Source organism: Atractosteus spatula, chromosome 8, assembly GCF_055471065.1.
Source record: "Atractosteus spatula isolate fAtrSpa1 chromosome 8, fAtrSpa1.hap1, whole genome shotgun sequence".
Lineage (NCBI taxonomy): Eukaryota > Metazoa > Chordata > Actinopteri > Semionotiformes > Lepisosteidae > Atractosteus > Atractosteus spatula.
Genome location: NC_142713.1, coordinates 58949654 through 58962721, shown reverse-complemented (window position 1 = coordinate 58962721; position 13068 = coordinate 58949654). Strand labels below are relative to the sequence as shown.

Below are 13068 nucleotides of genomic sequence, written 5' to 3'. Positions count from 1 at the left end.
ATTTTCCTGTCCAAGAGCCTGCAGTTGGATGCTAGTATAGCCGTATGCTCTGCCTTTAGAAGCCTGTTTGCCTTTTCCCTGTGTCATCTTGAAATGCACAGGTGAGGTGACTAAGGTGCACAGAACCTTTGCATTGTGTTCGTCTTAGTGCGCGTTTTCTGAAAATAAAAAAGTCCGGCTCCTGTTGAATGTTATGAAACTCCTATAACTCCTAATTCGGTCTCCTGAAAGATTCGGCACTTCCTGCTCCTTCCTGTTGAAGACCACAGGCGCTCCCCGGCCGTGTCGGTGGGGGTTTATGGGGCCTGCGCCCCACCGCCTTGACGTCTCCCCCCGTCTCTCCGACAGCACTGGGAGGCCTTCAAGAACGTCACCGAAATCTTCATCCTGGTTCCGGCGCTCCTGGGGCTGAAGGGGAATCTGGAGATGACACTGGCATCCAGGCTGTCCACTGCGGTAAGCGCAGCTCGCTCCTCGTGCTCAGGTCCCGGGACCCTGAGCTCGGAGAGGGCCAGGTGCTCGCGGGGGCCGGTGTACGATGAGCAGGGGCTTCACCCCTGACCCCCGCGCCTCGTGTTTGTCGCATGACATCAGCTGTCCCAGAACCACCCTCTCGCCCTGGGGCTGTAATAACACACTGCAGGAGGGCGGTAAGTGGTGCTTAAGGGACATTCCTGCAGTGCGTCTTACCCATTTCTGTTTCAGCTGTGTCATTAAAATGTTTTTTTTTTTCTAGAAGAGAAGCTTACATGTGGTGTCGTCTCGCCTTAATAATTGTTTCTGCGTTGTAAATTGCCCGGTCTGCTCTGAACCCGAACGGTCCAGCCTCACTCCCGGACCTGTAGTGACGAGACTCTTAGGACCCAAGAAGAAGACAAATCACTGAATACCAAACTAGTTGATAGTCCTTTTGAAACTTTCTTATGTTCTTATGACACTTATCCTTGTTTTTTTTTTTCCCCCAGTTTTGTCTAAACTCAGGATTCGCAATTGGAGAGAATTCACCTGTTTAACTGGGCACTTCATGTTAATCAATCAGAAATGTTTCTGGATTCTTTTCTCGGCTATTAATGACCACTGTTAAATCCCAGTCTAGGATGTGGCACTATCTGTGCTCATCTATAATTATGATTATTATGACTCTATAATTATAATTAATTATACCTTCAGCAGTAATCAGTTATTTGGCTGAGAGGACTGGAGGTCTTGGCAACCTCTGTGTACTCTCCAGGCAGCTCCAGATGACAGGATGATGACAGTATTGGCATATTAAGAGCAGCCTTTTCAGATTTCCTGTGTGAATGGGGAAATAATACAAAGCTGTCTTTTTATCTTGGCAGGTGAATGTGGGAAAAATGGACTCTCCTATAGAGAAGTGGAATCTTATTATTGGGAACCTTGCTCTGAAGCAGGTAGTTATTCTTGTCTGTGTGTTTGGTATAGGTTTATGCTACACAGTTCTGGGGCACCTCACTTGTTTTTTTTTTTTAGCAATTTGTCTAAGTCTAATGCTTTTATTAAAGGTACAAGAGCAGTGTCTCAGCTGGGATTTGTAGCCTTGGCCTTCCAGCTATGGGCCCAAGCCTGACCGCTCCTCCACGCTGCTGTCTTTACTGCTCAGGGTTCCTAACCAGTCGCAGAGAGATCCCACTAACAGACCTCCGTGACGCACGGCACACCCAGCCTGAGTTACAACATCGCAGCACCGACGAGTCCTCCGTCAGCCCTGCCAAACCCGTCTCCCCTGTTCCCTCAGACGCGTGCGTCCTTGCTTTCTGGAGCTGCGCCGATCTCATGAGTTAAAGAACCGTGGGTTTGCTAGGACCTGTGATGACGTGATCTGACGTTATCGGACTGGAGAGAGTCTTGAGTGACCTGGCGGTCCGGTGTCGGCCACAGTCGGACCCTTTGGCAGGACAGAATGACGGCGTTGATAGCGCGCTGGCATGTGTTGGACGTGAACTGAGCGGAAGTCATTGGACCACACGAGCTGCGTGGAGGCAGTCCCGCCTCTCATTTCGGCTGTCCTGAAGTTCTGATTAATCAGGCTAGAAGTCAGATCAGCAGCGTTTTACTAGATCCGAGCAGGAGGGAATTGAAAGGTACCCCCCAGACCTACAGCACCCTGACTCTTGAGCCCTGCAGGTGCGCCCCGCCCCGCCCCGCCCCGCTCCGGTCTGGTCGTCGTCGGGCGGACAGCCCCTGGCCCGGGAGGGCAGGGCTCGGTGGTGGACGGACGAGCCCGTCTGGACTGACGCGCTGTGGGGGCGTGTGCTTGCAGGTGCAGGCGACGGTGGTGGGGTTCCTGGCGGCCGTGGCGGCTGTGGTCCTGGGCTGGATCCCCGAGGGCAAGTTCCAGCTGAGCCACGCGGTGCTGCTGTGCTCCAGCAGCGTGGCCACCGCTTTCATCGCCTCGCTGCTGCAAGGTAGGGCTCGCTTGTAACGGCAGCACTCTCAGCAGCCCGTCCTTCGCATGAGACGTTAAACCGAGGTCCTGACTCTCAGGGGTAATTAAAGATCCCTGGGCATTTCTCGAGAAGAGTAGGGAGTTATCCGGGTGTCCGGGCCAAATTTCCCCCCTCGGCCTTTACCGTGGCCTCCAAGTTGTCCCCATGTATGCTTGGCTTGCACTTGCCCTGCGATGGACTGGCGCCCCCTCCAGGGTGTACCCTGCCTTGCGCTCGTTGCTAGCCAGGTAGGCTCCGGCTTCCCGCGACACCATATGGTATAAAGCGGTTTGGCAAATGACATGACTTTCGACGGGTTTGCTAACAGCTCCCAGCCTGATCTCGTTAGATTTTAGGAGCTCAGCAAGGCTGGGCCTGGGCCCTACTGGGATGAGAGACCTCAAGGAAAACCAGGTTGCTGCTGTGGACCAGTAGGTGGCGCTGTTCCCTCTGCACCAGAATTTACAAACCAGTGCCCCAGTGTGGGTGGGTTCTCACTGCTTGGTCGTTAAAGACCCCGAGACGCTACAAGTTCTTTTTGAACCTGGTCTAAGGTACAACCTGGTCTTGCTGAGATTCTCCTGGAATGCATCTCCTCAGTCCTCCTGACCTGCTGGGCAGGGGGCCGCTGGTGCACAAAGAGCCCCAGGAAGGGCTGCACTTCAGTGGTGGGGAAACGGGCCCCTCCAGTATGTGAAGTGCTCTGGGAACCTTGGGGTGAAAAGCTCTGAATGGAAGGACTTCATACTTAATCCCAGAAGCAGGGCTGGCGGAGTCCTTTCCCAGTTTTTCCGTGTCTGGCCTAAGGGCCACGTCCTTCTGAGAGCAGGGAACCCAGTGGGAGGGGGTCCTGCTGAAGAGGCCAGGCCCGTGCCTGATGAGACTGCGCGTGTTTCCCATCTCTCCTCAGGTATCATCATGGTTGGCGTGATTGTCGGCTCCAAGAAGACGGGGGTCAACCCCGACAATGTTGCCACCCCGATCGCGGCCAGCTTTGGGGATCTCATCACTCTGGCCATTTTGGCGTGGATCAGCCAGGGCCTTTACAACTGCCTCGGTGAGTGACCTGCGCGTCCCGCGCTCACGGCTGTGTTCAAGGCTGCCTGCGGCGGTGGGCTGTGCTCTCGTTCGGTTTCTGTGAGGCCGCGTGGTATCGGATCTCTCACAGCCCTCCTGTTGCCAGTCCTGACCCAGCTGACCGTGTTTCATGGCCTTTTTCTGTGTGGAACAATCGACGGCTCGGGTTGAAACTGCCAATCCAGATGGATTTTCTGTGGAACCGATTCCCGGATAAGACTGTCATGCGGTACAGAAGATGAGTCACAAGGCATAATTTCACAGTAGTGCTCTCTTTAGATTTGAACGGCCGGTACTCCTAAAGCACCGATAATGTGGAGGTGGATAAGAAAATGGAAACACTTGGATAAATGAAGGACGTCAAGTATATTGACAAGGCCTCCCACACTGGCGTGACTCCTGCATTAATTAAAAAATATCCCAGCTTGCTTAGAGTCATGTGCAGAAATGCTGGACAGGTCTGTGTGTTGATAGTTATGCGTAGCAGAGACTTTAAAAGAAGAGTTGATAGTTTGAATTTGATGTCGGCACGGACTTCCGAAAGAAAGATGAGAGTCATCGGCATAGTGCTGCGTAGAACAGGCAAGCAGCTGCCTATCAGCTGAATGCAAACTTCACCACCTGGGGCACGAGCAGGCAGTTCCCTGGACTCCCATTATCAAGCTGCAGCGCACAAACCGCTCTCACTGCGAGTCCAGTGGGGCAGAGAGCACAGGCCGTGAACCGAGCAGTGGAGGAGTGTGATGTGGCCACCATGTTCCAGACAAACACACACCAACCTGAAGACTGCTCTGGCCCTACAGCGAGGGGTTCTGGTGGTTCGGGAATGCTCTGCGCCCCATTTTCCAGGCATGGTGTGGGTCCAGTTCAATGCCCTCTGCTCTCAAGACAAGGTCTGTGTCACTCACTAATTGAACATATTGATCATTTTCACCTCCTGTAGGGGGGGTGTCTTCCAGGATGACAGCGCCCCTGTCAGCACAGCAGGTGTGGCCTCCCAGTGCTTTCATGAGCACAGCACTGATGTTATCTACTCGTCTGGAGTAACGCCTGGGATTTTCCACATTCATCAGCTAGGCATGAACTGATTTGCTCTCTCATGGCAGAATGGTGCCAGTTATCTCCTGCAGACGCTGGGAGAATCTGTGCCCCAGTACATACGGGCTGCACCGGCCTCGCATGGTGTCGCAGCGCCCTGATGCGTGACTTTGTTTTTTTTATTATTCTTTATTATTCTTGTTCACAACCTGTACATTCCCAGTAGAAACAGAAAATGCCCACATTTTGTTACACTTCAGGATGCAATGCTTTCTGACCAGGACGGACACACTGATTTCTGCCATCTCTCTCTGTGGCTGAAGACCGCAGATTGCGTTAAATATTTGAGTGAGCAGAGGAGTGGGGGTGCTAGCCTGATGTGATAATGGTTTCAGAAGATGATCTTGGCTTCAGACATGTTGAATGACCATGGTGGTTAACGTAGACCTCTGTAATTGCTTGCAATTAACTACCAAAGGACTAGATGGGCCTGTGGCCCCTTCTCATTTGTAACCTTTCCTACAATCAGTTGCAATAGCTGTGATCGAAAAGTCAATGAATGTAATAATTCAGGCTCAGTAAGAAAGGAAGCATGTGAGAGCACAGGAATGACTTAGTTTGAGTGCACAAAGCACTGAGTGCAGAAAACAGTGTCTTTCTGCACAAGACCGTTCTAAGTGTCGTTTATCCAATGTGATCTTTCCAGAAATGGCTGTACTGGGTCCTCAGACAAATGAGTCTGAGGTTTCCTGACCACCAGATGAGGAAGAAAGGCTGAACTGCCTCTTCTTGTGTTCAGCCCAGATGTTACGGTCTTCTCTCTGAATCACTGAATCATTGTGATGACAAGCATGGATGTGCACTAGTGGTCACTCTTATGGCTGCCAGGTCTTTACGGCTTGTCTCTGAGACTCCGCGACAGAGGAGAGGCGGAGAGGCCACAGCTTGGTCAGCGCTGTGCAGAGCCTGTGGTGGTGTGGGAAAAAACCTCTGACCTCTCTCAGCACCTGTAGCGTTTTCATCTGCCTGACAGAGGCTCGAGTGCTTTAGAAAGGGTGAAGCACAGGTTGCACGCTCTATATAGCTGTCTGAGCACCAGGTTCACTAAAACAGTCAGTGTGCCTCAGTCAGCTCAGCTCTAATGGTCGGTACATTCACAGGAAATACACATGCATACTCGTTAAAAAGATTTAGTTTGAGGCTCAACCTCATTCAAATATAATTCTGAATTTAGAATACACTGTGCCAAATGAGGTCACGACAAATTAATTAAAAAAAAACTATAATCCCCGACTGTATTAACTTGAAATCGGTGATCCGCACACAGGGACTAGGTCTGTAGTAAAAGTCTCAGGGGCTGTTTATTGAAGCTGGCCAGTAGTGTTGTAGTTGTCGCTGCAGTGTCGGGCCACCAGGTGGCAGTGTGACTTCAGAAAATCGCCCTGCTGGCACTGTTGACTCTGAACACCTGAATGAAAGCTCAACACACTTGAAAGCTCACTGAAAGCTCACAGAAGGAAAGTAATTGAAGAATCCACGGGCCATTGTGTTCTTCATTGTTTCCAAATTGTACCATCATAACAGAAGCATTTTGATCTCATGTTCGTGTGGGCAGCATCATGAAATCGGACAGTTCTTCGAAGAGAGCTGCTTTCCGAATGTCCCGGTGTAAGTCACTGGACAGATTCAGGTGCTCTCAGGCTGTGTCTGCACTTTATTTCCTGGGGCCCCAAGGAAAGATTTTGGCAGGACAGCAGGGCAGCGAGGTGATTACTGCTGCTGCCGCACAGCAGTTTGGTCCTGAGTTCAAGTCATCCTGGGCACATTTGCATTTGTTCTCTACATGTTTTTGTGTGGGATTTCTCTTTTTCCTGCAACTTCCAACAACATACTGACTTCATTTATTGGTTTCTCTAAAATCTTGTGTGTGTGCCCTGTGACGGGCTGTGTCCTGTCCAGGGTCTGTCCTACCCCATGCCCTGTGACGGGCTGTGTCCTGTCCAGGGTGTGTCCTACCCCGTGCCCTGTGACGGGCTGGTGTCCTGTCCAGGGTGTGTTCTGCCCCATGCCCTGTGACGGGCTGGTGTCCTGTCCAGGGTGTGTCCTGCCCCATGCCCTGTGACGGGCTGGTGTCCTGTCCAGGGTGTGTCCTGCCCCGTGGCCTGTGACGGGCTGGTGTCCTGTCCAGGGTGTGTTCTGCCCCGTGGCCTGTGACGGGCTGGTGTCCTGTCCAGGCCTGTGACGGGCTGGTGTCCTGTCCAGGGTGTGTCCTGCCCCGTGCCCTGTGACGGGCTGGTGTCCTGTCCAGGGTGTGTCCTACCCCTACCCGTGCCCTGTGACGGGCTGGTGTCCTGTCCAGGGTGTGTCCTGCCCCGTGCCCTGTGACGGGCTGGTGTCCTGTCCAGGGTGTGTCCTACCCCTACCCGTGCCCTGTGACGGGCTGGTGTCCTCTCCAGGGTGTGTTCTGCCCTGTGGCCTGTGACGGGCTGGTGTCCTGTCCAGGGTGTGTTCTGCCCTGTGGCCTGTGATGGGCTGGTGTCCTGTTCAGGGTGTGTCCTTCCCCTGTGCCCTGTGACGGCCTGGTGTCCTGTCCAGGGTGTGTCCTGCCCCATGCCCTGTGACGGGCTGGTGTCCTGTCCAGGGTGTGTCCTACCCGTGCCCTGTGACGGGCTGGTGTCCTGTCCAGGGTGTGTTCTGCCCTGTGGCCTGTGACGGGCTGGTGTCCTGTCCAGGGTGTGTTCTGCCCCGTGGCCTGTGACGGGCTGGTGTCCTGTCCAGGGTGTGTTCTGCCCCGTGGCCTGTGACGGGCTGGTGTCCTGTCCAGGGTGTGTCCTACCCCGTACCCTGTGACGGGCTGGTGTCCTGTCCAGGGTGTGTCCTACCCCGTGCCCTGTGACGGGCTGGTGTCCTGTCAGGGTGTGTCCTACCCCGTGCCCTGAGCCTGCGGGGTCAGGCTGTGTTTTAGTATCGTTATTGTGTGTGTGTCCTTCGAAGGACTGGTGTCCCGTCCAGTGAGTTATGGCCTTGGTCTCCATGCTTCCAGAAGAGGCTCCAGATACCACACTCTTAACATACAGTTGAAAGTATAGAATTTAAATTAAATTATTAGTTTTTTCTTTAATAGCTAATAGAACTCATAAGATTTGCTTGGAATATTGGGTAGGAATTTGGTCATCTAGTTACAAACAGTTGTTACTGCTCTGGAATTGGAGCAAAGAAGAGAAACCAGGTGCATTTTAGGACTTGAAGGAGTGTCCTACACTGACAGGCTGAAGGAACTGAACCGTTTTATTCTTGAATCACGAGATTGAATTATTAAGAATCTTCAAAAGCCTCCTCACGTTTTCATCCTGGATTATACCAGACTTCTGTAACTTTATTTGTAGCCTTTTAGCCTAGCCTGTGGGGTAAAATAAAAGCATAGCAGCCCCAATTAAAAAAAACAAACTACAAGGAACACAACACAACACAAGGAAGGGAGGAGGTGATGACAAAGGCACACGGAACAGTCTTACTTGCCAGTCCCTCGTGACGGTTTCCTCAGTCCCCCATGTCCCTCAGCTGGCCAGCAAAGACAGTCTGTGAACTCTGCTCACGTGTCCAGCGGGCGAGTGTCCCAGGCGTGAAGCCAGTCACTGGAGTGAAGAAGAGCACCATGAGCACAGCAGAGCAGCAGGGACCTGTGTTTCCAGAATCCCTGCCAGCGTCTGTCGGAGGTCCAGGGTGTCCTGCCCAGGGTGTGTCCTGCCTTCTCCGCCTGGCCAGCCTGGCGCTGCCGAGGCAAGGGGCGATCCTGGCGATCCGCGTCCGACTGCTAACGGATCCCAGCTGAGGCTGCCCGTGTCCCAGTGGGCGGGGAGGGAGGCTGGGCTTGCCGCTGGCTGGGCGGGAGGAAATGGGAGAGTCCGGACTCGGCCCTGCCAGCTCAGCGCAGAGGTAATCGCTCGGCGTGTAAATGAAACTGAGCGAGCGTGGCAAGGCGTGCACGCTGACCTGCCTAATCCTTCAGTTAGGAGCCAGAGATTTTCCCTTTCAAATGTTATATTCAGAATATTATTATTTTTATTTAATTAATTGGCATCAAAGGTGCTTTTCAGAGATCTCAGTAATGGTCACTTCTCCCTGCGGGTTGTAAAAAAACATCACGTTCCTGTCTCTGTGTTCTCAGTTAGCCATTACAGAATCGGCTGAAGGTTCTGTTTGTTTTTGTAGATCGAATGCAGATTTTAGCCTCGCTAACGTTTCTGCACAGTAATTCACCCTCCTCTTCCTCAGCCGCCTGGCGGTCTGGAGCTGCAGTGATGTTGCTAGTTTGCAGTTTGAGCTTTGTTTTTCCACACTTTGCATTTGGGGGCTCCTTCACATCCTCCGTGTCAGCAGTAAAGGCCGCGCACCTTATCCAAGCAGCGAAGCCACCGGAGTTCGACAAGCCTTCGGGAAGGGAGGACACTGCTGCCTCCGTAGCAGACGGTGGGCTCATCAGTAATCCGGGTTGCGAAATCTGTCCAGTTCATCACCGCCGGATGGGGTTCCCACTGCACGCCCCAGGAGCTTCTCCACTTCCTGGTCCTGGGGGTCCGGGTGGATCTGGGCTGTGCCCTTGGCCCACCGGGGTCAGGAGGTCGATGGGTTTTAATAATCAACAACTCTGCTGGGGATCGTACAGCTTTGCATTATCGGGGCTGTGGAGCCCCAGCAGGGCTCTGAGGGCTGTGGGGGCTCTGAGGGCCGTGGAGCCCCAGCAGGGCTGTGGGGGCTCTGAGGGCCGTGGAGCCCCAGCAGGGCTGTGGGGGCTCTGAGGGCCGTGGAGCCCCAGCAGGGCTGTGGGGGCTCTGAGGGCCGTGGAGCCCCAGCAGGGCCGTGGGGGCTCTGAGAGCTGTGGGGGCTCTGAGGGCCGTGGAGCCCCAGCAGGGCTGTGGGGGCTCTGAGAGCTGTGGGGGCTCTGAGGGCCGTGGAGCCCCAGCAGGGCTGTGGGGGCTCTGAGAGCTGTGGGGGCTCTGAGGGCCGTGGAGCCCCAGCAGGGCTGTGGGGGCTCTGAGAGCTGTGGGGGCTCTGAGGGCTGTGGAGCCCCAGCAGGGCCGTGGGGACTCTGAGGGCCGTGGGGACTCTGAGGGCCGTGGGGACTCTGAGAGCTGTGGGGGCTCTGAGGGCCGTGGAGCCCCAGCAGGGCTGTATAGGATATGAGTGTGGGGAAAGTTGCAGTCAGTCCCTACAGTGTTACAGGGAGGCCCGTGTCTCTGCTTTGTCAGGGGCTGTCAGTCTGCTGTGTGTTGGGCTCTTAAGTGTAAAAAGAAGCAGATGACTGGACAGTAGGGTGTAGGTATTCTTCTCCTTTTTATTAGGTATATAGTATTGATGCTGATGAGACCATGTGGTTTTGAAAATAAAATCTCTTCTGGATTTAGCATTTCCTTTTACAGCTAGTCTCCTGGATTGAGACTGCAGTTCCATGTTTTCTCACTAGGCGGCGACGTTGGCTACAGGGCTGAAAAAGTGACGTGGCTGTTAGGCTACAGGACTGAAGGATATAACAGTGCTTTATATGCTGCTATAAAGCATATAAGGCATAATTGAAAGGTTGTTTTTGGAAATCCAATTATCCATTTTGTTGGTCTTTTAATGTCTGGGGAGTATAAATACACATTCATGTGGAGCCTCTGAGGGAAGGCATAAAGTCTTTCAGTGATCTGTACAGATTCCTGCGCAGTTAGATCGGTCTTGAATACTGTTCTCTTCCCTTCCAGGTGTGCTAATAAAATGCTGCTGGTCTGTAGAAGTAGTTCCTTCCCCGTCTTCTTGACAAGCTGTGTCCAGAGTCAAGGCCAGCCTCTTTCTTGCGTTGATTCTTACGGGACATCGTGCCTTTGGGTGGATGAGGACATTTTTGTCTTACAGGCAGAGGTGCTAGAGCAACAGCAGGTGGTCCTATTCCAAGGCAAGCTAGTGTCCTGGGGCTGGAATTCACTGGAATTCACGGAGCCTTTAGGAACGACCACAAAAACAGGCAGTGAAACAAGAAATATGCACAAAGCAGGCTAGTTTGTGAGTTTAAACTGGAACTTGATAAGAGGTGGAACTTTGTTTTAGGATCCTAATTATGGAAATGGTGTGGTAGAACAGATAGTTAATATATTGATACTCAAATATAATTTTCTGTACGTGGATTTTACTCAGATAAAGTAACGGTGTATGCATTTGGCTAAAAGTTGTGTTTCTTAGATCTACAGTATCAACCTCATGCTTAAATGATGGGCAATGCAGTCAGTGTTGATATACTTATTCATATTCAGTACATTACTGATGATCAACATCTGATTATCTTTCTAAATATTCTCCAAGTGTGACTACTGGGGTCAGTCAAGATTTATGAATCTCAAGTTCAAGTTTGTCATTATACTCATACACGGGTGGGTGAGAGAGGCTGGGAGTTTAATAGTTTGATAGTGCAGGGGTAAAAACTGTCTCTGAGTCTGGTAGTCTGGGCCCGAATGCTCCGGTGCCGTTTTCCAGATGGTAGAGGGTCATACAATCTGTAGTTGGGTGTGTGGGGTCTGTCATAAATGTCCTGGATGGATGGGAGGGCAACCCCCAGTGATGGACTGGGCAGTTTTCACCACCTGCTGTAGGGCTTTGCGGTCAGCAATACTGCAGTTGCCATACCACACTGTGATGCAACCTGTCAGTGTGCTCTCTGTAGTGCATCTGTAAAAGTTAGTGAGGATCTGTTATCGTTAAGAATTACAGCAGTTCTGTCAATGACTACAGTACAATGCAGTGGCTAAATACTTAAATTAAAGGAAAAACAGATCCCAGTACAGACAACCAGCTGTACATCTCTGTATAGAAAATATTTCACAGTGGAAATGCCCACGTTTCAGCACAGTTTATTATTTAATGGAAACCAAACAAACGGCTATTTCAAGAGACAGTATTTTACATGATGTCAGTCTTAAAGCAATGGTGCCTTCAAAGAGTTCTTCAATTTGATCTTTCCCAATGGTGTTCATTTCTGTCTTAAACTGACCTGCATGGAGAAGACAAGCCCTTGTGCTATCAGTAGCAGCAGCAGGGAATCACCTGGCAGCTGAACGATCACTCCTGCTCTCTGGGGGGATGCTGCTGCTCTTGTTTACTGTGCTGAATTAGAGATGCTAGCATCACAGTTGTCAAAGGATTCGGCCTTCATATGGAAGGAATTACGTGGTTTCTGCGCTTTTAAGAGCCTATTGCATGTCTTGCCTTCAGCACTGCACAGGTTAGTGTTTGTCGTTTTCATTCCTGGGTAATTATCTTTAAAATGGTAAGTATAGTAACTAAATTGTTTGCGTGCTGTTTGTATGCATCCGTTTCTGTTGTTGCTGGTTCCATCACAAGCTGATTCAGCGAGATCTAAACCCATGTGGACTCTCCCATAGAAGCACACGTCTTGCACTACGTCTTGCACTACGTCTTGCACTACGTCTTGCACTACGTCTTGCACACGGAGATCAGCCTGACCTTTTAGATGCACTGTCTCCATTCTCGCGTCCAGACACCAGTCGAGAGCAGAGGTCATGTGGTAGGAGAGGAGCTGCTGAGGGTGTAAGTGTGAGGAGAAAGCAGGGTGGGTCAAGTCTCCCATGTTCACTGGCCGGTGAAGACCGGTTTAGCTCTGTGGAGTGACTGGACAGTGTTTGTGCCCAAGAGGGCAGTGTACTCAAGAGAAATACACCCCTGACTCTTTATGTGTCTAGCTACAATAATTTCACAGCAGCCGGGATTAAAGTGTATTTCTGGATTGTGCCTGAGCTGTATTTCTATTAAGTTTGTTGGAAAGTACAGACGCTCTCGCCTCTCACTCGTGTCCTTGGGTTTGTGTTTTACTGCTAACTGCTCCACTGGGTTAACTTTTCAAATCCTTTCGCGAGAACATAAGAGTTTGTGCAGACCAGAGCAGGGTGGTTGGCTCACCTCTAGACCATTTGGTTACCAGTAGCTAACTGATACAAGGATTTCAAATCCGCACCACTAGTAGCTGATTCCAGACTCCCAGATGCTTTTGGGTGAAGAAGTGCCTGTTCTGTTCACACTGTCAAGTCGTTTCCTCTGGGTTGGCTTGGTCATATCCTGAATTATATTATACAGATCGACAGTAAGTGTTGGGCGCACTGTGTCTAGTGTGTGGGGGAAAACAGGGCTTGGGCCAGGGTCTTGGAAATATTGAGCAGGAGGTCACAGGGTTGTGCCTGAGGGTTTGAGCTCACAGCCGCTGTCCCTCCTGCAGAGACGCACCCCTACGTGTCCTCCGTGGTGTGTGCCTTCTTCCTGGCCCTGACGCCCATGTGGATCGTCATCTCCTCCAAGCACCCGGCCAGCCGCACGCTGCTGTACTCCGGCTGGGAGCCCGTCATCACCGCCATGATCATCAGCAGGTGAGAGCCCCGCCCTCCTGCCCCACCCACCCTGCCTTGTCCTCCCTACCCCCAGCACACTGATCCATTGCTGGGCTGTCATGTGCTTGCTACTT

General features: G+C 51.9%; 1 protein-coding gene across 3 annotated transcripts in view; it reads left to right on the top strand.

Annotated features, from left to right (window-relative positions):
* Nucleotides 1-13068, top strand: part of slc41a2b (solute carrier family 41 member 2b) — a 34022-nt gene that overhangs the window by 3370 nt on the left and 17584 nt on the right. For all 3 annotated transcript variants that reach the window (XM_088924105.1, XM_088924106.1, XM_088924107.1), the window contains exons 4-8: nucleotides 349-456; nucleotides 1341-1412; nucleotides 2282-2426; nucleotides 3358-3504; nucleotides 12826-12973. In XM_088924105.1, coding sequence (XP_088780231.1) covers nucleotides 349-456; nucleotides 1341-1412; nucleotides 2282-2426; nucleotides 3358-3504; nucleotides 12826-12973 — 620 coding nt within the window. The remainder of the gene's footprint in view (nucleotides 1-348; nucleotides 457-1340; nucleotides 1413-2281; nucleotides 2427-3357; nucleotides 3505-12825; nucleotides 12974-13068) is intronic.